This window comes from Poecilia mexicana, unplaced genomic scaffold, assembly GCF_051168715.1.
Source record: "Poecilia mexicana isolate PSO_F unplaced genomic scaffold, ASM5116871v1 scaffold_16, whole genome shotgun sequence".
Lineage (NCBI taxonomy): Eukaryota > Metazoa > Chordata > Actinopteri > Cyprinodontiformes > Poeciliidae > Poecilia > Poecilia mexicana.
Genome location: NW_028263385.1, coordinates 17,466,551 through 17,489,229, shown reverse-complemented (window position 1 = coordinate 17,489,229; position 22,679 = coordinate 17,466,551). Strand labels below are relative to the sequence as shown.

Below are 22,679 nucleotides of genomic sequence, written 5' to 3'. Positions count from 1 at the left end.
TCATTTACAATACCAACCTGTCCGAGAGGAAGATCAAGCAGCACAAACATTAATAAACACAAACATTAGCAACACAAATGAAATCATAAAACAAAACAAGACAGAGACAAGGGCATGTGATAAAATTAACTATATATTTTTTAGATGGAGCATGTGCATGTTTCAGACAGCATCTTCTTTAAAGTACCTTTAAAAGTTCCTAATTATGTGAATGTGCTCAGCTTTAATAATTTAACTGACCTCCACATAAGGTCGTGACACTTTGCATGCCGGTACAGCAGGTGGCGGTGTGTCATTTTCAATGCTGTTACATTCGCCTGCCTCTTTGTCCACGACAAAAGAGGAAGCTTCCACATTTCTCGGAGCAAGGCGAGCGACTTGAGGCCGACGATCCATCTTAATATATCTACCATATTCCTCTTGACTCTCGGTTTTGTGAGAGCTGTGGTTGTCATTTGTGTAAGTTTAACCGCTGTTTAAGCTGGTTTTGTGGCATGTTTTCGTCATTGGTATGGCGCAGTCATGACAGTCAGAGGAGCTGAAGCTGCAGGCGGTCAGGCCTACCTGACAAGCGAGCTAACGTTAGCGTACTTTCATATTTTCCTCAACTTTAAGAACCTCTTCGGGCTTTTTAGAGTGTGAAACTGTTCTCGGGTTGTTTTATTGTCGTCTTGTTCTGACATGTGTTGCTACGGCGTGCATTTCCATCTTGTTCTGCGGCCTTTCTTCCGTACAGCTTTGACTTTATGACGGATAGCCAACATATGGAGATGTAACATTATCTGGTTTCGTGTGTTGGTATTGGTTGATGAGTGCGGTGCATTTTTTTTTCACACTACAGGGTGAAATGTGCCATTCTCAAATTTTCCTGTAAAATTGGACCATGAAGTGGCCACATATGTCCATCCGCACGGCGCAAACCGAATGTGCCCATTGTTAGATAAATGATGACGCGGTGGCTCGCTAACTGTAGCTTCTGTGTTGATGTGGGTTTTCTAATATTTGGGTTTTGAATCATAAACCTGATTCTTTCTTATTTACGACTTTATTGAATAACCATTTTCAGACGATACACCTACTCTTCTAAATAAAATTGATGTAACTTGCTTTAATTTGATACACGCACAATGTTTCAGTTAGTGGCGAGGATACAAGGAATATTCTGGGAATCCAGCAAAGTTTCTTGTTGGTGAATGGAGAACTTTGATACCACTGGTGACAAATCTAAAGGAAGGGAATGGAGGTGCTTGGAAAATGGATAGATTGTCCTTTTACTGACTTGAAAGAAATCTCTGGTAAATGAAATTGGAAACGGAGGGAGCGGAATGTACACCATGGAAATAATACCAGAAATGACACCTGCAAAACTTTAACTACCTGCTTATAAACCAGCAATTATCTGATTAAAGAAGAATTGGATGGCTGAGTTATTTAGCCTCTGGCATGGGATATTACTTGATAAGCTATGCAATAATGTAACTTACTGGAAATCCACTAAGTTGTATAAACATGCACCAATTATTTGACTACTGCTAGAATTGCCATGTCTCAGATGGATGCAAATTTTTTATTTTTAGTAACTGCAACTTTGTTTAAAATTACTCAGTTAAATTTTTGTTTTCCATTGTCCTAATTTTTTTTCCACCAATATGTGATCTTGTGTCACCAGGTTTATATTTTTTGTGGCACAGTTTCAATTGATCTCTATCAAGCTATCCATAAATTATAGAGGTTTAATGATGATGAAATTTGTCATTTAGCTAAATGACAACTTTGTGTGCTACATGTAAATGTGAATCAAACGGACATTTCAGATGGTTAATCTCACCACAATACGTTATTGATCCAGTAATTTAATGAGTTATCAATTTAATTTTGAGCTGAACTTAACTTTCAATTAATGATTTACTTGGTTCTCACAAGGGGAATTGGTAAAGATCCACTTGCAACCTGGTGTAGTTTAATCAGTCAATAAATGCCTTATAATTCTGCGTTGTCTAAAATTTGTTAAAGGACTTGTGCTTAATTTTCTCCCTAATTGTAAATTTTGTCCATGATTAGATCTGAGGCAGTATTAAAAATGATTTAATGAGTGATGAGGTTATCAGCTTTTTAATATAGCATGCATAATATTTTCTGGATGCTATGTGCATTTTGTGTGAAAGAACCAGGATGCCTTAGACACCCTGTTTTTATGCCCATTTAGATCCTGAACATAAAAGCCTGACATAATGACCTTCCTAATCACTGTAATAGCACGTGTTCTCTCTGAATGGACCTTTTTTGTTGTGTCAAACCTGCTGAGACAAAGAGAGCCTGGCCTGTTGAACTTGCATTGTACTACTCCTCTCTAGCGATCTGTGAGATGAGAGCTCACATGGAACCTATAAAGTAAATGTCTCTGCAGTCTGTGAGATAAAGTAGGTAAAGCTAAAAATACATTTTCAGAGTCATTGCGATTGTAGTCATTTTAAGACATGAAGCAACAAAGTTCTGTCATTTCTATAGATTTGTTTTAGAAAGCAAGGATTTAGTCAACTTTTAGGATTTTATATATTTGTAAGAGGTAATTCTGTCATGATGCAGTTTAAAATGTGGAAGAAAAAAGTATTGTGTTAAATGTCGCTTTACCAAAAACAATTGGTTTGGGGAAAAAAGGCCTGGTCGACCAAATTGGTGCATGTTTAGTGTTTTGCTTTGGAGTTTTGGGTATGTTTTTGTTAACCTGAATGAAGAGAGGCTAGTTTTCAGATTGACCAGTGTTACAAAAGCCTTTTTTATGAGCTACAATGGGATTGTGAGAGACTGGCATAGCGCATTTGTTTGGTTTGGTGGAGATGGAGTCTTTGAGTGCCTAAAGGACTAGATGAAGCATTTCCTCTGGAGCTCTTATGGACAACGAACTAGTCTAATAACTGATGATTTAAAAATAAAATACAATGTATTTGAAACCCATGCAGAATTTTGGGATTGGACCTATAATGGAACAAATAGTCTCATTGTGGAAGTCCCCTCTGTTGAGCCAATTTTTTTGGTCATGTAAGGAAAAGTACTCTGTGACATATGTCAAATATTTCATGTGGATTACTTCAACCCTTCACTTTTCAGCCGTGTTTGTTTTTCAGGTGGCTTTTGTGGGCATAAGGAAAAATGTTTTTTCAACTCGTGCATTTCTTTCCATATTTATTTAGCCTTTGTGATCAACTGAATGTGGGAATATTTTTACAGAGCTGGTGAGGCTCTGAAGGCAGTAATGATATTCTGTACCCCTTTGTCTACAGGTGCCGTTGTTTGTGCTTCATCATGGCGGTCGTCATCCGTTTACAGGGACTGAGTGTCACGGCAGGTTCTGCGGATATTCGCAGGTTCTTCACGGGCCTTCATATTCCAGATGGAGGGGTGCATATAATTGGTGGAGAACTAGATGAAGCTTTCATTATCTTTGCTTCAGATGAAGATGCCAGAAGAGCCATGGCACGGTCAGGGGGATTCATAAATGGGTCACCTGTAAGATTGCTACTGAGCAGCAAGCAAGAGATGCAGAATGTACTTGAAAGAACAACGCAAAAGGTGGAGCTGGATGAGATTAGGCGGTCTGAGGGCAATGGAAGAACCGCTCAAAGATCCATGGAGCGTGAGGTGGGCAGAAGATCAAGTAGCCGATCTGGTTATAGCCCTCCTCCCCATCACCAACGACCGGCAGACACCGATGACCCCTATGTTGTGTTTCTCAATGGTTTGCCTTTCTCTGTGACTGAAAGAGAAATACGTGAATTTTTTCATGGTTTACTCATTGATGAAATTGTCGTGTGTAAGAAAGATACAGGGCAAAACAATGGAAAAGGCTTTGCCAGATTTGCAACAAAGGAGGATGCATTGGAAGCCTTAAAGAGAGATGGGAAATATATTGGGTCAAGGTATATCGATGTTCGCACAACAACAGCTGACTATTGGATACGAGCTGGTGGTAGCATGCCAGCAACTGTCAAGACGATTGAGAACTTTGAAAGGGGAAGAGCACCTGTTCGCAGTCAGAGAAACCCCCAGTATGAAGCAAGGTCTCGATCACCTCTGCCCCAGAGACCTGTTGCTCCTACAGATGAAGAATACTGTGTGCTGTTGGACAATCTGTCTTTTGCAGTGGAAAAAGGTGACTTGAAGTACCTTTTTCAGAACTCGAAGCTTGAGAATGACCAGATTCTGTTTCTAACTGATGATTATGGCAGAAGAACCAGGTCGGCCTTTGTACTCTTTAAGAACATAGGTGACTATTGTGATGCTATAAGTCAGGAGAAAAGACATTTCCTCAACAGATGGATTCATATACGACCTGTCTCAAGAGAGAACATGCTCAGGCTTCTGGAATCTCAGAATGACCCTACTACGCCTCCAGGAAACTCTGAAAGGCATCAGGAAAAACCCTCGTCTTTCTCAACAGATCCTTACGACTCTGAGAAAATCTGTGCGTTTGTGAGGAATCTCCCATTTGATGTGAGAAAGGTTGAGATAATTGACTTTTTTCATGGGTTTAATGTCACTGAGGACAGGGTACGGATCCTGCATGATCATAAAGGTAATGGGGTCGGACAGGCTCTGGTTCTCTTTGGGTCTGAGGCAGAGGCCATGGAGGCGCTTTCTCTCAATGGACGGCGGTTTCTGGGGTCTGAAGTTGGAGTGAAGTGTGTTACACGTGCTCAGATGGATCAGTTGACTGCTGAGCCACCATCAATGCAAGATGTCTTGCCAAAAGAGGGGCACTTCTCGGGCAGGAACAATGAGCCTTTCTATGGCACTAGTGGTGACACTTCCTTTTTTGATACAAGGAAACCCAGGGATGGTAATTTGCCTATTAAAGAGGACCGCATCCATGGAAGTCAGGACTATGGATATCGTGGGGTAAGACCTCGTTCTCCGCGGGATAGGGGCAGTGGAGGACATGGGAGGTTTGGTCCACCTGGTCAACGCTATGATGGTCCCACCTGTGTGCAGTTGATTAACTTACCATTCCAAATTAGAAGTGAGGAAGTCTATGATTTCTGTTATGGATATCGCATCATACCTGGATCTGTCTCACTTCAGTATGAGCCCAGCGGAAAACCGAAAGGCTCTGCCACTTTGGTGTTTGAGTCTCGTCAGGAAGCTTTAACTGCAATTGAGGAACTGAACGGGAGGCCTATTGGTCCAAGAAAAATACAGCTTTTACTTGTTTGAAATACATTTGTGGGTTCACATTTAAGACAAAGTAACAGGCAAAACTTTTAGTTTATTTGAAAAGCTGGCAATGTGGCATATAGCTCTTGTATGATTTTTTTTTTCTTAAGTGCATTTTTATGTTTACAAGGAAGTATTTGTTGAGTTTATTTTGGGTTTTCTATTAAACGGTTGGTGTTTTTTGTTTTCAAAAAGTACTTTAGTAAGTTTTGGAACACAATTTATAACCTGTACATGTCATACATTGTTTTTAAAATAAAAAACGATTGATTCAGTTTTGTCATTTTCTTCCAAATCTGTTTCCTTGAAGTTAAGAATCTAAATAAATGTTACTAAGAGGGTAGCTCAATGACAAATTTAAGATTGCTTTTGTCTAGTGTGCTAGTAGACCAATTAGATCAGGTTGATATCTCTTTTGGTGTTAGTTGAATGAGGGCATTGTCTTCTGCAGTCTCCATTACATCATTTTAATGTATCCTTTTGGATAAGGATATTTATTTATTTATTTAGATTTTTAACTTAAAGGATTTAATGTATCCTTTTGGATAAGGATACATTAAAGTTCTAAGAGATGAGTTCTAAGAGACACTTATTTCTGGCCAAGTTGGTCTAAAACTGCCTGCATTTTTCTCAAGGTAAAACAAAGGATGGATAAATAGAAAAACTATTACGGTTGCAATTGCATGGCTAGAAAAGTGTAATATGAAAATATCATTAATGATACAAAGAAAAATTAAAGGAGTTGGACATACATTTTTTTAACAAAAGAATTCAATAAACGATTTTTTCCAAAATCTGAATTTTCTTTCATTCTTTTAAGCAGCCTGTAGGGGCCCAAATGTTTAAAATATCTGAAATGGGTCTAAGGAATTCTTGGAGCGGCTGCTTGGTTTTCACTTTTAAAAATATGCTCTTAATCTTAAACTGGGAAATGTTATGTTCTGAAGGTAAATGTTTACTTTCTATGAACACATACAGACACGTTTGTTGTAATGTTTGCTCTTTAGAGTTTAATTCAGTACATTTAAGTATACGTGGGATTATCACCAAAACATACACTGTATGTGCTAATTATTTAGTGACACTAAAAACCTCAGAAAAACAAATTTATTTTTCCTACTTTCACGACTTGAACTAAAATACCAGTGACTATTTTTTAACTCGGAATCCAGCTCAGGGCGTTCTGTCAACTTTTTCTTCTCGGCTGTATGAAATTTCGATTTTAAAAGACACCTCGAACGCACCGGACGTTAAGCTTTTATTGCGAAAGTCAGAAGCCGGAAGTGCAATTTGTCCCTGAGTAGCATGGAGGCATGACGCCGGTGAGCTGAGTAGGCACTTTAAGCAGAAGAGGGAAAAAGAGGAAAGCCACGCCAGGAAAAGTCCACAACGTTAGAGGTAAATGTTTGAAATTAGTTATCTTGTTCATAATACAAAATAACCAGTTCTTATTTTAGGTCTTCCAGTGCAGTCCGGTTTCTCAATTTTTAAAACAATTCCACGAAACTAATCCGAAATCCTGAAATTATTTAACAATAACTGAGTTACAAACTTTTCAGGATATGAAGCAATTTGATTTTCTCCATTTGAAACAATCCCGAGTTTGACCGTTAAATTCGCACCGATGCCTAAACGTTGAAGTCAACTGCTAGCAGGGACGTTTTGCCGTTATTTTGCCGTCGCTGATTCAGTTTTTTAAGCGTGTTTCTGTCATGCAAAAACTGTGATAATAGTTGTTTTTAGAAATTATTTTACTTCGATATCCACTGTTTTGCCCTTATCTCCGAAACATGGTTTTATCGTTTGGCCCTATATGCAGAAATTTGCAGTAACTTTATGTTGCATTCAAGTACACGTTGCAAACTGCATAATATATACTCAAATAGCTGGAAAAATGCACATTACTCATGATGACCCTCACAATAGCCTTCTTCAGCAGAGGATTCATGTGACAAATTACAACAGACTATAGATATTTTAAAACACATCTATGTTCTCTCCTTGCCAATGTTAAAATGTTTTAAAATAATGACAAAATTGTTACAACAATTTTAATTCACAAATCTTATGTGTGTTTTGACAGTTTTCAAGTGCTTATGCAACAAAAAAAATCTAAAATAATACTAGATATTTGGATTGTTTCGATTATTTTATTATAGCCATTAGAATGCACCATGCAGTGAAAAAAAATAAAAGACCAATGTCTTTTGTTTTTGCCTTTGTGATATTTGCATATTTCAGATCAGCAGATAATTAGAAAAATAAGTTAATAGGGGGCAAATTGCTATTCAAACCTGTGTGGAAAAACCAACTGACCCCCTGTAAAATCATGAATTGGCTGTTATTAACTTCATTTTTTGTGAGGCCAAAGTAAAATTCACTAGTCACTACCTATTCATGTAAAATGAAGAAAACTGAAAAAGCAGCACATCATGCTGTGATTTAAAGTTATTAAAGAAAAAAAAAAGAAACCAGTAAACACAAATGTCCATCTCACAGCTGCCACAAAAAACATTTTTTATGACCCCTAAAATGTTTAAGAAACGTTTCTAGCCAACTTGGCTTGGATAGCTTTTCTCTTATTTGAATGGTCTTCAAAGGTAGCATACATTTGTTAACCTATTTTTCCACTTCTCAGTGCAGTAACTGTAAACAAGTTGTTTTTAACATAGAAAGTTTTAAACATCTGAAACTTACTGACACCAGAATGGAGGTATCAAGTCGAAGAGTCCTACTGAGGCACCTGGAGCCAGCGAGGCCCCTGCGCCGCTGCGTCCATGTTAATGTTGGTGAGTTTCAAGGTGTCAACCTGAAAATCAGAGTGTTTGCCTTAATTTACCAGGTTGTCACTTTATTTATAGAGCCACAAATAAATGCTGCAGCAGGTGAACAGCCCTTGATGGAGCAGGAGGTGAGACAGACATTGTGTAATGTTGCAACATATGTCAGGATTGATATAAAACTAGAATGTGTTAAAATGCATATAAAAGTTCCTTTTTTTTAATTTTTTTTTTTTTTGCTATTTTTGTCACTTACCTATGGTCTACTTGACGTTTCAAAGGTATTCCTAATAGAGACCCTGTTTTGTCATTAAAATGAAAAATTCTCTTGACTCCTTAACCTTTGCACTCGACAGAGTACTGTTGGCATAGAGCAGTTCTTGAAGATTTTCAACCTTCATAAACAGAAAAAAGGTAAGAAACAAAGCGTTAATGCATCTCAGCTCTCACACTGTGCTCCCTCCTCCTGTGACATTGAATTTGGTTCAAAGAGAAGATGTCTGAATATTAGATTTTGTTTTCATTTGTCTTAGTAGAAAGAATATGTTATACGAGAGACTTTTTAATTGGTTTGGCCAGCTGCCCTGAAGCCAAGAAGAGGCCAGAATACCTACCGGACCACCCCATTGTGTTGCCCGAGGCAGTAAGTCGACGAGCTCGAGTTTAAAGCTTGATGCTTGTCGTCGTTAATCGCAGGTTTTAGATCTTTAATACGTTATTTTGACAGAGGGATCCAGGCCAGCAAGAGCTGGGAGTAACACAGTGGAATGGTGTAAAAGAAGATGTATGAGTAAGTAAGAGTTGGAGGATTTAGAATATGGCTAATGTTTAGATTAATTTTGACGGAAAACTTTCACTTAATGTAAATTGGTCTGACCAAAGCAGCCAAGACGGTTGTGGAGACATGTAAAGAAAAGCTAGGTTGTAAATCAACATTGCAAGTTTCACACATCTAACAAAGCAATGTTAAATCCACTCATTATCTGTACTTCTAAAGAGGATGGCACAACTCTAACCCTACGAGGACATGACTGTTCTTGTAATAACCACTTTGGCAAGGAGAGCACTAATCAGAGAACAAGCAAAAAACAAAACAAAATCTCCCTCCAATCCGGTCATTTTCTCAATTATGTGCTGCGTTGTGCAGCTATGTCACATCAAATGCGATTCAGGCTACCAATGCATTGATATGTCATTGTTATAAAATCAGTATGGGTAACACCAGTATTGGAATGTTTGTTGGCTGTTATTTATTGAATTTATTGCAATGCCTGTCATTTTCCAAATCGCATGGTCTTCTAAAAATAGTGCAATATTCTGGGCACAGTCTGGAATATTGTCAACATGCTGTGTGCCTGATTATGACTTGAGGCATTTCTGTTTTGATTCCAGTGTAGAAATGTTAGAAGATTCTCATCCAGAAAAGCACATAGTTTCTCATTCAGATAAGAAGCTAAAGCCCTAATCAAACTTGAATTATGTGGTCAGTCAGTTATCAGCATTATATATGCCTTTGGAATAGAGTAGAGATGTAGTTCTTATCAACTCCAGAAGGGGCGCTATTTGCGTTCATCTGGAAGGGCAGCAAGATCACTGCTCCATTAGTTTTATATGATAAGCTACACCACACTCGAATCTCTGAGTCCTTCTAGAATTAGTTTTTTTTTTTTTTCTTTTTCATGACACTATTGTAGTGTCTGCATTAGGCTTAGATTCTGACCAACTGAGTTTGCAGATAATTATTGTAACACTGTTTTAGAGTTTGGCCAGCACTTTTTTTACATTATCATCTTGCTGTGCAATGACTTAAAAAAAACTTTTCACATTTCTCTTTTGTTAGGATGGCAGCAAGGCCTCCCCCATCTTGAGAAACTTGCACAAGTGATGTTTACAGCAAATAGGTTTTGCACCGTGTTGATTGCTTCTCTGCTTTAATTTATTTTAACCTATAACATTACTGTTGGCATGTTACTTTCACGTTTTTTTTTTTTGTTGTTGTTTTTTTTTTTTTGATGCCGTTTTGCTGTGTGAAATGTTTGTTTTATCTTGTCTGTTTCAAAAAAGGCTCGAAACAGCAAGGCAAATTTGCCAATATTTCTTTCTGACCTGATGTAAAGTGTAGCTTTTGAACTTCATGTAATTCAGCAGAAAATATTGGATTAAGTAATTCGTTGATATTGTCTATATGTACGACACATGCAAAAATACTGTTGTTTCCATTAAAGAACACAAAAAAATCCACTAAAATGTGCAGCATCAATTATTTGTGTTGTCTTTGTTGTGTACACTTGTATCACTTTTTAAGTTGTCTGTGCACGTCAATGATTGTGCATGCATGAAAGCTTTTCCCTTTTGCCTTTGAAATTATAATAGACTGTTCTCTGAAGTCTTTGTCTATAACATCACCTCTGAAGCAAAACAACCCTAAGACAAGTTGAATAACTGATCCTTCAAGGATGGCTGTTAGTGAATATGAGGAGTATTTTGTTTATGGACATTATTACAAAGTCTCATCGGAATATATTGGAATCCCTTTGATTGTGGGATGTTTATTCAGCCATTTCCTCTTGGAGCAAAATACTTTCTGAACTGAAAAAAATCTAAAGCTGAACCATCTGGTTTAGCTAAATAACTCCTATGTTTGTATTTCCAACATATTTGACCACCTTTTATTATTCAATGTCATCATTTCTCATAGAAATAATTTCTCCATAACAGAAAAGACGTTTTTCAGTGTTTTATTCAGTTTTATTTCTCAAAAACAGAATTAACTTGCACCACGAATTACTCATTAGAAGTCTTACAGTCCTGTTTGGGGCTTTTCCACTTTGCACATTCCTGTAATACAGGGTTATTGCGCATCTGTAGTTTGTCACTTCTGTACGTGACACAGAGCAAGTACCTCCCAGCCAATGAGGACTAATGTTTAAGGTGACGCATCTCGTACGTCATCACCGGTATTTCATGTCAACTGCGGCGGCGTCAGATGTTGAGGCAGAAATTAATTTCTACATATCGGAGGAAACAGCTGTGAAGATAAACCGTTCAAGGTGCAATACCTATTTGCTGATTATTTGGTACTTGTCGTCGTCCAACCGTTCAGTTAGTTCATCCTGAAGGTAAATATGAAGTTTATTCATTCTTTTCACCCTCCGCGATGAATTGCTGTGTGTGCGGGATGTCTAATCTTTACTACAAGGACGGTTAGTGTTATTAAAAAATACAACCAATATATGACTTCCGCCGCCCCCGGCGATTTTTTAAAATTTTAAAACAAGCAGCTGGTTCGAACTTATAACACGTTCCTGACAGGTGTTGTTAAAACAAGGTGTCTTCTGTTTTTTTTTTCTCTCTCTCTCTATGTCTACCGGTAGCTGAGCATTACTGTATGAACTCAGCTTTTTTCCCCCATGGACATGGACCAGAAGGAAAAGCAAAAGGAGCAGTGCAGCAGGTGAGGATTTACCCTTAACATTTGCTGACAGTTATTTTTTTGGTTTTGGCTTAAGCAGAAGCTCTCTGTAACAAATCATAATGTAAGTTAGGAAACTGTTGGGTGTGGCAGGATATAAGGACTATGACCTTTCCCAACAGAGTAAGGACAGATTTTTTTTTTTAAGTGAATGCTACAGTAATAAACAGTAGCTTATCTACACTGTTAGCACATTCACACAGATTAACTCCTCTGTGTATTTTGATTCTAATGAAGCTTTTCTAACAACAAAGTTGGACTATTTTACAGTGTCAACGTCATGGTCCTTTGCTTAGGATTTACAATTTACTATTGTGTAACATTAGTTCTGAAGCTGTGGTACATTCATTTCCTTTTGTTCTATAAGTAATTTTGATCTGAACTCTAAATGTTTGAGCACATTTACCTTTCCTTCAGATACTACTCAAAAGAGAAGTGCAGTGGTGAACATTTAAGATTACCACCTGCAGATCCCAAAGCAGAAGGTTTTGAATCAAGAACAAGTACTACTTAAAGACTAACCCTTATCAGGCATGGTGTTAAAATATGATACTGTGTTGGTGTTGTGACTGCCATTGTGTCTAACAGCAAAGTGTTAGCCACAGATCTTCTTAAGTAACAATAAATGGAAAAGGACAAACTGCTGTGCCCTGTTAAGATGCTTTGACGGCTTTAAGTCTTTATACACATATTTAATTCAGAGTTAAACCCACTGAGCTTTTAAGAATAGATTTAATTTATGAATATATAACAGTGATATCGATTTAGCCTGGTTTGAATAACCTGCATGTTTAATATCTGCCCTCTGTCCCTCTCTTAGCCCCATTTATGTACACAATCCACATCTGGATGCTCTGAAAGATGACATCCTCTATCACTTCAGTCTAGGAACTGGAAGTCATAACCTACCAGCCATGTTTGGTGATGTCAAAGTAAGGAATTTTAATACCTTTTTTATAGTTGCAGTGATTTAAACTTTTCCTCTACACTGTATAAAATTGGTTTCACTGACATGATCAGTGTTGCAATTATTCACTGTGATCCTTGACGTGTAACTCAATGTTTTGTTTTTGGTAAATGAGCTTATTTTTAAATCATAGTACCATGTCATGTCCCAACATTATCTGATGGTAACGTTTGATTTTTGTCAAAACTCTTCTGTGTGTAAATGCATCTTTTAGTTTGTGTGTGTCGGAGGGAGTCCATGGAGGATGAAGTCATTCACCGAGTTCATTGCAGCTGAGCTCGCAATGGAAGACCCCAAATCTGAGTATCCCAACATCTGCGCTGGGACGGATCGTTACGCCATGTACAAAGTCGGCCCTGTTCTCTCTGTCAGTGTATGTACGAACACGGCTCGGCTCGACTTGTTTCCTTTAAGGTTTCCATCATCTGTCTAGTTTATATTTAACTAACTTTTGTGTGACATGTTTGTGCTTGTCCTTCACAGCATGGCATGGGCATTCCATCTATTGCAATAATGTTACACGAACTCATAAAGCTTCTTCATCATGCCCGTTGCACCGATGTTACAATCATACGCATAGGGACATCAGGAGGAATAGGTACATTAGTGTTTTTTTTGTGTGAAATCTTTTTCTTTTGATAAGTGATGCAACTGGGTAGAATGTGGAGCTGCTGGGAGTGGCTTGTTTAAAATAAGACGGTGATAAGAAAAACAGGAAATGGAAAAAAAATAGAAGAGAAAAACTATTTTCATTTTTAAACTTCAGTCTCACCATTTCAGCCTTTTTCATGTTCTGATTGTTTTCAGAGCTGACAATAAGAAAAACGTTTTGTAATAATTACCTACAATGTTGAATAGAAGATAATTAGGTATGGACACATTTGCTGACAAATTGCTTTAAGGGTTTGATAAGTATTTAAAAAGGGAGATCTTTGTTTTCAGGAAGATCAACACGTTTGATAAAGGAGGTCAGGATGAGTTCAACTTTAGTGCAGAGTCGGGCTGCTCAATTCACTGCTTGTAATTTTGTAGTTAGGGGATTATGGATTTTTAATTATTTAAAAATTAAACAAGGTATTACTAATTTTTTGCATTTCTGTTCTTAATTATTTTTATGACACAGTCGGCATGGAAACGTAAAGATTTAAAAGTAGCACTTTTCTCTAGATATTTAGAAAAAAACACTAAATGGGATTGTCAAATCAGGGTTTTGTGTAGTTTAGACCGGAATCCCGGAATCAAAACCGTAAAATCACTCAAAATATATTTTATATTTTAGATCATTGGATGTTAAAGTCAGCAGTGTTTGTTTTTTTTTTTTGACAGATTATGCAACAGTTTATTTTTCTCACTTGCAAATTTGTTTTGTTTTTAAGGACTTGAGCCTGGCACGGTTGTTGTTACCAAACAGTCAGTGGATGCCACTTTCCAGCCTAAGTTTGAGCAGGTGATCCTGGGAAAGACGGTGGTGCGCAGCACTGATCTGGACCAAAGCCTGGCCCAGGAGCTGTTGCAGTGCAGCAAAAGGCTTAACCAGTTTGAGACGGTCATCGGTAACACCATGTGCACGCTGGATTTTTATGAAGGTGTGTACTCTAACGTGCTGATGGTTTAACATATTCTTTCCCTTGCAGTACACTTACAGTGTTTCCATTTCTTTTCTTTCCCTTGTCTCTGTCACATAAAATCCAAAGGTCAAGCCCGCCTGGATGGCGCCTTCTGCTCCTACACAGAGACAGACAAACAGGAATACCTCCTAAAAGCCAAAGAGGCGGAAGTCTGCAACATCGAGATGGAATCATCCGTTTTTGCTGCTATGTGCAAACTTAGTGGTCTACGAGGTAAAAAAAAAAAAAAAAAGCATGACAACACTATCATAACATAACTGCCAAAAGTGTCACCGACTCAAAGGAACATTTTATGTGATCCTCTGTTAACTGTCTTGCATGTTTCTCGTATTTGTTTTGTGCAGCGGCTGTTGTCTGCGTCACACTGTTGGATCGGCTGAAAGGAGATCAGCTCAGCAGCTCTCATGAAGTTCTTAACAGTTATCAGCTTCGTCCTCAAATACTGGTTGGCTCCTACATTAAGCAGCAGCTGAAGGCCAAAGCGGAGAACAGATGAATGTTAAGAGTGAACATTTTGTCTGAGTATCATATAGGTTATAAATGACCAAGCACTGAAAATGATCTACAACAGTAGATTTAAGCTGCTGTTGTAGTTGATATGTCTTCACATAAATCCGTTTTTGAAGGGGCAATGTTATGTACTTTCCGCTATGTGCCATTTTATATCACATGCAACCTTTAGTCATAAATGATGTATATGTCAAGCAAGGCTTAAAAGAAATTTGAAATTCCCCAAATTAACACCTTGAAATTGTCTCTTTTAAGAGAAGTTTCTACTCTCTCCGGCATTCTGCTTTCAGCAAGTCATGACAACAACTTTTCCCCATTAAGCCTTTAACAATGTTTTTTACGAGAAGTAGTTTTTTTTCCAGAGACCCGTCGTTTAGGCAACCCCACATGGCTGCCATTCAAGGATTTATCAAACGTGTGAAAGAATCAAAGCAACACTCATGGTTTACTTTGGATGTCATTTGAAATAAAGCTCAAAGTCAATTTATACATAATACATCCCCTTTTACATTATGCCTTGTATTCATACATTGTTGGTGGTTTGGTATTAAGGGGACACACATGCACTATTTTACTATTTAGCCTTTGTCTTAGTTTTGAATTTGATTTAACTGAATACTGAATGGATTTAGATGCTAAAGTTTTTAATTATCTTTGATTTAAGGCACTTTTATATATTTAAGTTCTGGATCCTTAAAACTTGAACTCCACCTGTGCTTTAACATAATATATAATATCTGTTAATGGTTTTACCTAAATACTTAAGTGTCAAAGTAATGATACAGATATCAAATATTTTGTCCCATGTTGTTTAATTTAAATTAACCAAAATGCTTGTATCTTGTCTGGACTGTTTATTGTTCATAATCTCTGGCTGTGTTATTTTCTATATATAACTCAACATATTACACAGATGTAACTTTTCATGACTTGAAATAACTACTGGTGCTAAAAAAACTGCATGTAGTATATAGATTTATGTATATATATATATATATATATATATATATATATATATATATATATATATATATATATATATATATATATATATATATATATATATATATATATATATATATATTTGTGTGTATATAAATTAAAACAGTTGTCCTTGCAGTGTGGCAGTACTTGTGTGTTCTTTATATGTGTCACGATATGTTTGTTGCTACATCAGTTAAAAGTATTGGCAGGTAATGAAAGATCAGTGCTCCAGAGCATGATTTTATCAGATCATCGGCATTTTTCCTTTAGACCACTCAAAATACATCTTATTTTTGAAGATCACCCACTCTATGTAAATTATTCCCATGGCTTCCCCTTTTTTTTTTTTACCTGTGTTATAATAATTATACATATATCAAGCTTGACTCAAAACAAAAGTGTATTTAAAGTGCTGTGGAAACATAATCTTCATCTTTTTATTTCTTTTTCTCATGTTATAAAACTCAAATTTCATTGCATCTTGATTTTTTTGTGATAAATCAGTATTAAGAGAGCTGATCAATCCATCATCTGAAAATGAAGATACTTTCACATCTGCAAACTTGGCAAGACATGTTTAAGCTACGCTTGTAGGTCAAACAAGGAGCAACCAATGAGGTAACCCATGGCACCCATTGTTACTTTGGAAGAGGGACACAGATTCACAGGTCAGGTGGGACAACATGGTGGCAGAATCATGCAAGTCTTTGTAAACAATTCCTATTTGGGTCAGGTTTTGAATCACCTCATTCCTGATTCACTGACTCAAGCTTGTTAGGCTGAAGGCTGCAGCTCATGGTGGATGCTGGTACCCGCCGTGCGCGTCATAGGCAAGAGGAGGGTCTGAATGCGCGTTCCTGTGCGCGTTCCTCTTGCTCTCCGCTTCCCAGTCCAAGCCCGGTCTATTCGCTGACTCAGTGCCTTAAGCAGCATCACGGTTCATCGGAACAGAGCTTCAGCATCCTCTGCGGAGAAATACATCAGTCATGGCTAAAACTGTAACCGGTAAGTGTGTTAAGACTGGTGGTCCTTACTGAAAAGATGGGAGGATGGATGGATGGATGGATGGATGGATGGATGGATGGACTCATGACAGGTGCATCCTTTCCGTTACCAGAAAGGCGCAGCATACCGTCTGGCGTTATATTGTAAAGGATTAAAAAAAAAAAAAAAAAAAAAAAAAAAAAAACATTTTTAAGCACGGATCTCTTCTACTGAACTCGAGTGTGTTGTCTCAGTTGAAATCTGCAAAATGCAAGAATGGGCTTACAAGGCCAGAATCCTTCTTCATTGTCTCAAACGTTTGTTGGATTGTTGCATTGATAATATTTTCATTTCACATAATGCAGCACATAGCGGAAATAATCTGATCGGAACTGTTAAAACAGCTTTATTCGCAGTGCTGCACCTGCGCCGCTTCATGCCACAGCGGCCCCCCAACATGCAGCATAATGCAGACGGACCCCACCCAAGATGCTAAGCGGCCGATCATTGAGCCGACAGCAAAACAGTCATATTTATCCCGCACTGGCTTCTTTCTACATGACTTTTATTATAACCAAGCTTGCATAGAGATGTAATTCTTCAAGTTTATGTAGTTTTATATATATTTTAAATAACGTGATGAGAACTGAGCCTTTTCATTCTTTAGCTTGTCTTATTTCCTCAAAGTCCAGGATGGATCTCCAGCTGGTGGCATGTATGGAATGTGAGAAAAGAACTATTTATATATTCATCAATGATGATAATAGTTGGGGATTTAAACTAAAACACTACAGCTTTTGTTATTGGGTGTATATTCCCACATTAGTTTGCCATAGAGACAAATTGCTCAGCAGTTTTTGTTTTAATTAGAGTGTTTTATAAAGCAATATCCTGATCTAATCATTCCATTTTGATTGTTTTGTGTGTGTTTGCATGCCTTGTTATGGAGAGCATCCTAAAGCAGATAAGTGTATTGTAAGGTGGGAGGCAGGCCTGCCCTGCAGCAAAAGAGCTGCTTCACTCGCCGGCCTTTGGAACAGAAGGCTCAGCAGCCCTGTTGTCCTCTCTGAGGACCTAGGTGGGCACTTTCACAAAGATGTAAAGAAGGAAAACAAATGGAGTGCAGATCATTAATCAGGCGGTTCTTGCTGTCTCGATAACAAAATAAGCTTGCGGGAGGCTTTGGAACAAAGATTTAACAAGGAAACTGGACGAACTTACATGCAGGCCCAGTTTGCTAGATTCAAATGGGATTTTGTGTTTATGGCTGGCTTCTTTTAAGAAATGTATGGTGACCACATCAGACTGGATACATCAATTATTCTTCAATTATTAATGGAGGAACACAATGCTTCCATACCTTTAAGACTTGAAATACGTTATTGATTCTGTAATAGTGAAATGATAAAATACCTCGCAAAATTATTCATACCCTTTGAACTTTCACCTATTCTCTTACATTCTTACATTCTTATTCCAGTTTTACATTATAGAGGAACATGAAATATTGTTAAGTAGAAGGAAAAGAATACACTCATTTAAAGACAAATAAAAATTTTAAGAGTGAGTTGTGAAATTGTGTCCAATGCCTTTTAATTTTATGCCCCCAAATTATAATAAAAGTAATTTTTTTAAAAATCACTATGTTAGGAAATTATGTCCACCTTTATGTTATTTAATATCAGTATGAATTCAGCTTTTATGTGAAGAATTCAGAGATTGTTTTAGAGAACATTAGTAAACAACATCATGCTGGTGAAGGAATACAGCAGACATGACATGGATAATATTGTGGTGAAGTTTAAAGCAGAATCAGGTTAGAAAACAATAACCCAAACCTTAAGCTTCAACAGCACTATTCAATTTCTCATCTAGAGAATAGAAAAGGTATTTTACAAATGCAAATCTGCCAAGATATGACAATCCATCTGACAAGTCAGGTAAAGATTAATTGAATCAATTACTCTTGGAGGAGATGCTGAAATCCTTAGCTCAGGTGGAAAAATCCATTAACAGTACAACTGCACTGCACTCAACAAATCTGGCCTATAAGCAGAAGTAATAATAGCCATAAAAATCCCATTTTCAGTTTGCCACAAAACCACCCAAGGCACAGTCAGCATCTAGAGGAAAGTCAAATCATGTGACGTTTTTTTTTTCACTTCATGATTATGCCGCATTGAATCCCAATAAAATGCTCTAAGATTACTTTTAGCCTACAAGTATGACAGAAAACAGTGCAGATTACTCTAAATACTGTACACCAATGCTGAAACAGAGGCTTACCTTTTACCAGTAGGACAGCAACCTTAAACGAACAACCAGAGCAACCGTGAAACAGCTTATTTCAGACTCTTGGGGAACTAAGCACAAGGGTGCATTTGCTGGAGTATTGCATGACATCCAAATAGATTACATGTTGGGACTCTACCATGACAAAATGTGGGAAAATTCAAGGGCTACAAATGCTTTATTAACATTATATGGTTTATTGAGCAACCTCTGTTTGCCAACTATTTGTATTAATTTCAGGATTAATTATTGAGCAAGCACCTTCGTTGTGTATTGTTTAACCTGATTAGATTTTTTTTTAATTTCCCAACAGCATACAAAGAGAAGATGAAGGAGTTGTCCGTCCTCTCCCTCATCTGTTCCTGCTTCTACCCAGAGACTCGCAACAAGCTTGTTTGTGAGTTTGAAGGTATGAAGGATCTGAAAAATTGATTTTCTTTACAACCAAACAAATGGTCCCTAATGGATGTTTTCTCTTCCCTGGAAGAAGAAGCATTAGTAATTAATCAACTGGTATGTTAATGGATTTCTTTAGCACTCTCATTGTATTTGTCTGATTTACAGACATGGAGGTTAAACCTATAGACAAACGGGCCTCAGGGCAAGCCTTTGAGGTAATTCTCAAGCCCCAGTCTCCGGTGTCAGACATTGCCCACAACCTTCCCTCTCCTCCAAAGAGGGATCTCTCCCTGGAGGAGATTGAGAAGAAACTGGAGGCAGCTGAAGAGCGAAGAAAGGTATTTTCTTTCTGACCATCACCTTTGGGTTCTAAATAGCAGAGGCTTTTCAAAATGAATAACATGATGTGTTTTTTCTTAGTACCAAGAGTCTCAGGTGCTGAAGGCTTTGGCAGAAAAGCGGGAGCATGAAAGGGACGTGTTGCTAAAGGCCATGGAGGAGAACAGCAACTTTAGCAAGATGGCCGAGGAAAAGCTCCAGATGAAGATGGAGCAGATTAAGGAGAATCGCGAGGCCCAGCTGGCAGCCATGATGGAGCGCCTACAGGAGAAGGTCAGAGTGGCAAAAACTCAGGCATTTATCAGTGGGAATCAGTGTTGCAGTCTGGGTTTTAGAATTTTCAAACTAATCATTGTCTCTATGTGTGTCCCTGTGTTAAGGAGAAGCATGCCGCAGCTGTGCGCAGGAACAAAGAGCTGCTGAGGGAAGAGCAGCTAGCATGAGCTTCACACAATTCCTGTGGTCCGTCTGTCGAACCATCCATCCATCCATCCATCCCTGCCCTCAACCTCTCCAAAACAGACACTCTGCCGTGAAGGCTGAGAGGCTCAAGAAACTCACCACCACAGCACTGCACACCTTGTCACAACTATCCACAACCCTTATTATCAGTGATACAGACATCTATGAATCTCCTTTTACAACTGAATAGATTTGTTGATTTAGCGAAAGTGCAACCATATGACTTTTATTTTGTAAATACTCTATCTATCTATCTATCTATCTATCTATCTATCTATCTATCTATCTATCTATCTATCTATCTATCTATCTATCTATCTATCTATCTATCTATCTATCTATCTATCTATCTATCTATCTATCTATCTATCTATCTATCTATCTATCTAGATACTAGATAAAAATTAGATAGATAGCGGGTTAGTTATCTGTTTAGCTAGCTTGCCAGATAGCGCTCTCTCTCTCTCTCTCTCTCTCTCTCTCTCTTTCTCTCCCTCTCTCTGTGTCTAGTTGTCTTGCTAGCTAGCTAGATAAATAGACCGAAAGCTAGTTAGCTAAATTTCTTGATAACCAACATGTTATCAAGCTAGCTAGTTAGATAAATAGATAGAAAGCTACTTATCAATCTTTCTTGATAGCCAACATTTTATTTATTTATCTAGCTAGCTCTCAATCTTTTTGTTCGTGACTGTTTATGTTCTTCAAGTTTTACGCCACAACTCTTATCATATGAAAGGCCTCAGTGTTGGGAGTTGGCAGAAGATGGAGGATTTTCAGTGTATTCTGATGATGTCATGACGATGACGACGATGATGTTGATAAAATATTTGTATGTTTCGTGAAGAGTGACAGTCGATATGTACGCTGCAAATCTGGTTTGGGTGCATCTGTTATCTCCCCCATGTCGCCTACTCATGCTCGACACCCATAGATTCAGACCACTTCCTCTGAGATGAATTGTATTGTTGTTAGGAATGTATTTGCCTAAAGGGAGTAACTGTACATCTGCATATTCACACCTTTTTTCAAACCAGTCATTTGCCAAATAAATAGCTCTCCTAGGATCTCTGGAGATGAGTCTCACAAAATGAATGAATGTTATGAGACCAAACTGGTGTCATTCACAGTGTCTTGGACAGTGGAATGTGCTGTTGCTCCCATCTTGATATTTGATAGTGTGAACCTAAAGTATGTCTGTGTGGGCGACTAGGCATCATTAGCATCTTTTCTCCATAGAGGTTTAGGTAGATAATGGATGCAAGAAGCTTTGCATACAGCACACTGAAGTAGTCTCTTTTTAACCTTCAGAATACCACTGATATCTGCCTGCGTAGTCTGCTGCTTGTGTTTTTTTCCTCTTCATATTTTTCTCTGTGAAAGCTTTGCTGAATAAAGGTTTGGGAGTTCTGTGAACATGGCATGCACCATCTATTACGTTTCTGTAATAAAACACAAGGGGAATTGTAAACTGCCAAATAAAAGAACCAGTTATCTACACACCTTGAGAACTGCAGTCTGCAAAAAACCATTTTTCCATTTATTTTCATTTAGTCTAAGTAATACATTTCCAGTAGACCATATGGATGTTTTCAATGGTAAGAAACCAATATAGCTGTACATCATGCTTGGAATTTGAGTTTTATATTTATAGAAACCAAATTTTTATTTCTAAATGTTTTATAAGCAAACACACTGATAAACTCTATTAATCTGATTGGTTTTAGGATCGGCCAAAAACAATTCAAAATCGATCTGAATGGTGAGTTCCTAACACTCCTAATGAACACATTTAATCACAAACATAAAGAAGCAACAATGATTGTTGATTGCAAATTAATTATAAGAAAAAGTTTATAGTACAGAAAAATAATCAATGAAAGATAAAGACATACTTGTTTTTTTAAATGTTTAATAATAATAATAATAATAATAATAATAATAATAATAATAATAATAATAATAATAATAATAATAATAATAATAATAATAATAATAGGTTGACCTGAAACCATTGAACTAGCCCTGGCTTGCACAACTTTTTCCATGTTTCCACAAAAAGTGTCACCTGTTCAAAATCCATTAGTGTAAGAGTGATCTTCTACCAACAGGTGGCAGCATCCGACTTTAGCCTCAATTTGCAAAGCAGATCACTGTTTTATTTAAAAAAGAAGGAAACAAATAAACACCTAGGCTTTCGCTGTGACCTTGTTTTCAACCTACAGATTTGCTTATCAGAAGATGGTAAATTAAGTGACGTAGATATATTTTAGATGAGTATGTGGCTTTAGTCTACAGACAACAAATTAAGAACACATTTTACCCCTTGGGTGCTCTAGAAGGATAAAACTGCCTCACTAAAAGAATGAACCTCTAAAAATCTCAATTTATAGAAACCAAACAAGAAACAACCCATTTGAGTCAAGATGTGATTTATGAGACCATCTGCTTCTTCGTTGGTGATACTTAATAACTCTTTCTCCACCAATGTCCCCATCCTGTTCACACTATTGTCTCCGTTCCAGACCAGCCCAGGCTGGTGAGGTCAGGGTAACATTGTAAAGGATTTCCTCTGGCTCTTAATGATTTCCTGGGTATTCATAAGGGCAACAATGCTTTTGGATTCTGTTACTCAAACCTGGCACATGGCAAAG

General features: G+C 37.5%; 4 protein-coding genes across 7 annotated transcripts; all 4 read left to right on the top strand.

Moving 5' to 3' along the window:
* The first annotated feature begins 314 nt into the window (after positions 1-314).
* On the top strand, positions 315-5,486 carry rbm12bb (RNA binding motif protein 12Bb). Its single transcript, XM_014971949.2, has 2 exons — positions 315-459; positions 3,282-5,486. Exon 2 carries the CDS (start codon positions 3,304-3,306, stop codon positions 5,209-5,211), a length of 1,908 nt encoding a protein of 635 aa, XP_014827435.1. The 5' UTR covers positions 315-459; positions 3,282-3,303; the 3' UTR covers positions 5,212-5,486.
* Positions 5,487-5,639: 153 nt separating this feature from the next.
* Positions 5,640-10,238, top strand: gra (granulito). 3 transcript variants are annotated; one of them, XM_088013812.1, is made up of 7 exons: positions 5,640-6,609; positions 7,918-8,000; positions 8,073-8,122; positions 8,348-8,405; positions 8,571-8,634; positions 8,719-8,781; positions 9,832-10,238. In XM_088013812.1, exons 2-6 carry the CDS (start codon positions 7,919-7,921, stop codon positions 8,747-8,749), a joined length of 285 nt encoding a protein of 94 aa, XP_087869938.1. In that variant the 5' UTR covers positions 5,640-6,609; position 7,918; the 3' UTR covers positions 8,750-8,781; positions 9,832-10,238. The 3 variants fall into 3 exon arrangements, with proteins under 3 accessions (XP_087869938.1, XP_087869937.1, XP_014827442.1); XM_088013811.1 differs by having other exon boundaries at positions 8,528-8,634; XM_014971956.2 differs by having other exon boundaries at positions 8,525-8,634.
* Positions 10,239-10,938: 700 nt separating this feature from the next.
* Positions 10,939-15,855, top strand: upp1 (uridine phosphorylase 1). 2 transcript variants are annotated; one of them, XM_088014100.1, is made up of 8 exons: positions 10,939-11,041; positions 11,366-11,445; positions 12,284-12,395; positions 12,645-12,803; positions 12,914-13,028; positions 13,807-14,016; positions 14,125-14,271; positions 14,403-15,855. In XM_088014100.1, the coding sequence occupies exons 2-8, from the start codon at positions 11,402-11,404 to the stop codon at positions 14,552-14,554; spliced, it is 939 nt and encodes a 312-aa protein (XP_087870226.1). In that variant the 5' UTR covers positions 10,939-11,041; positions 11,366-11,401; the 3' UTR covers positions 14,555-15,855. The 2 variants fall into 2 exon arrangements, with proteins under 2 accessions (XP_087870226.1, XP_014827440.2); XM_014971954.2 differs by having other exon boundaries at positions 10,942-11,110.
* Positions 15,856-16,246: 391 nt separating this feature from the next.
* On the top strand, positions 16,247-21,534 carry stmn2a (stathmin 2a). Its single transcript, XM_088014150.1, has 5 exons — positions 16,247-16,557; positions 19,142-19,242; positions 19,392-19,565; positions 19,648-19,839; positions 19,947-21,534. Exons 1-5 carry the CDS (start codon positions 16,539-16,541, stop codon positions 20,007-20,009), a joined length of 549 nt encoding a protein of 182 aa, XP_087870276.1. The 5' UTR covers positions 16,247-16,538; the 3' UTR covers positions 20,010-21,534.
* Positions 21,535-22,679: the final 1,145 nt, after the last annotated feature.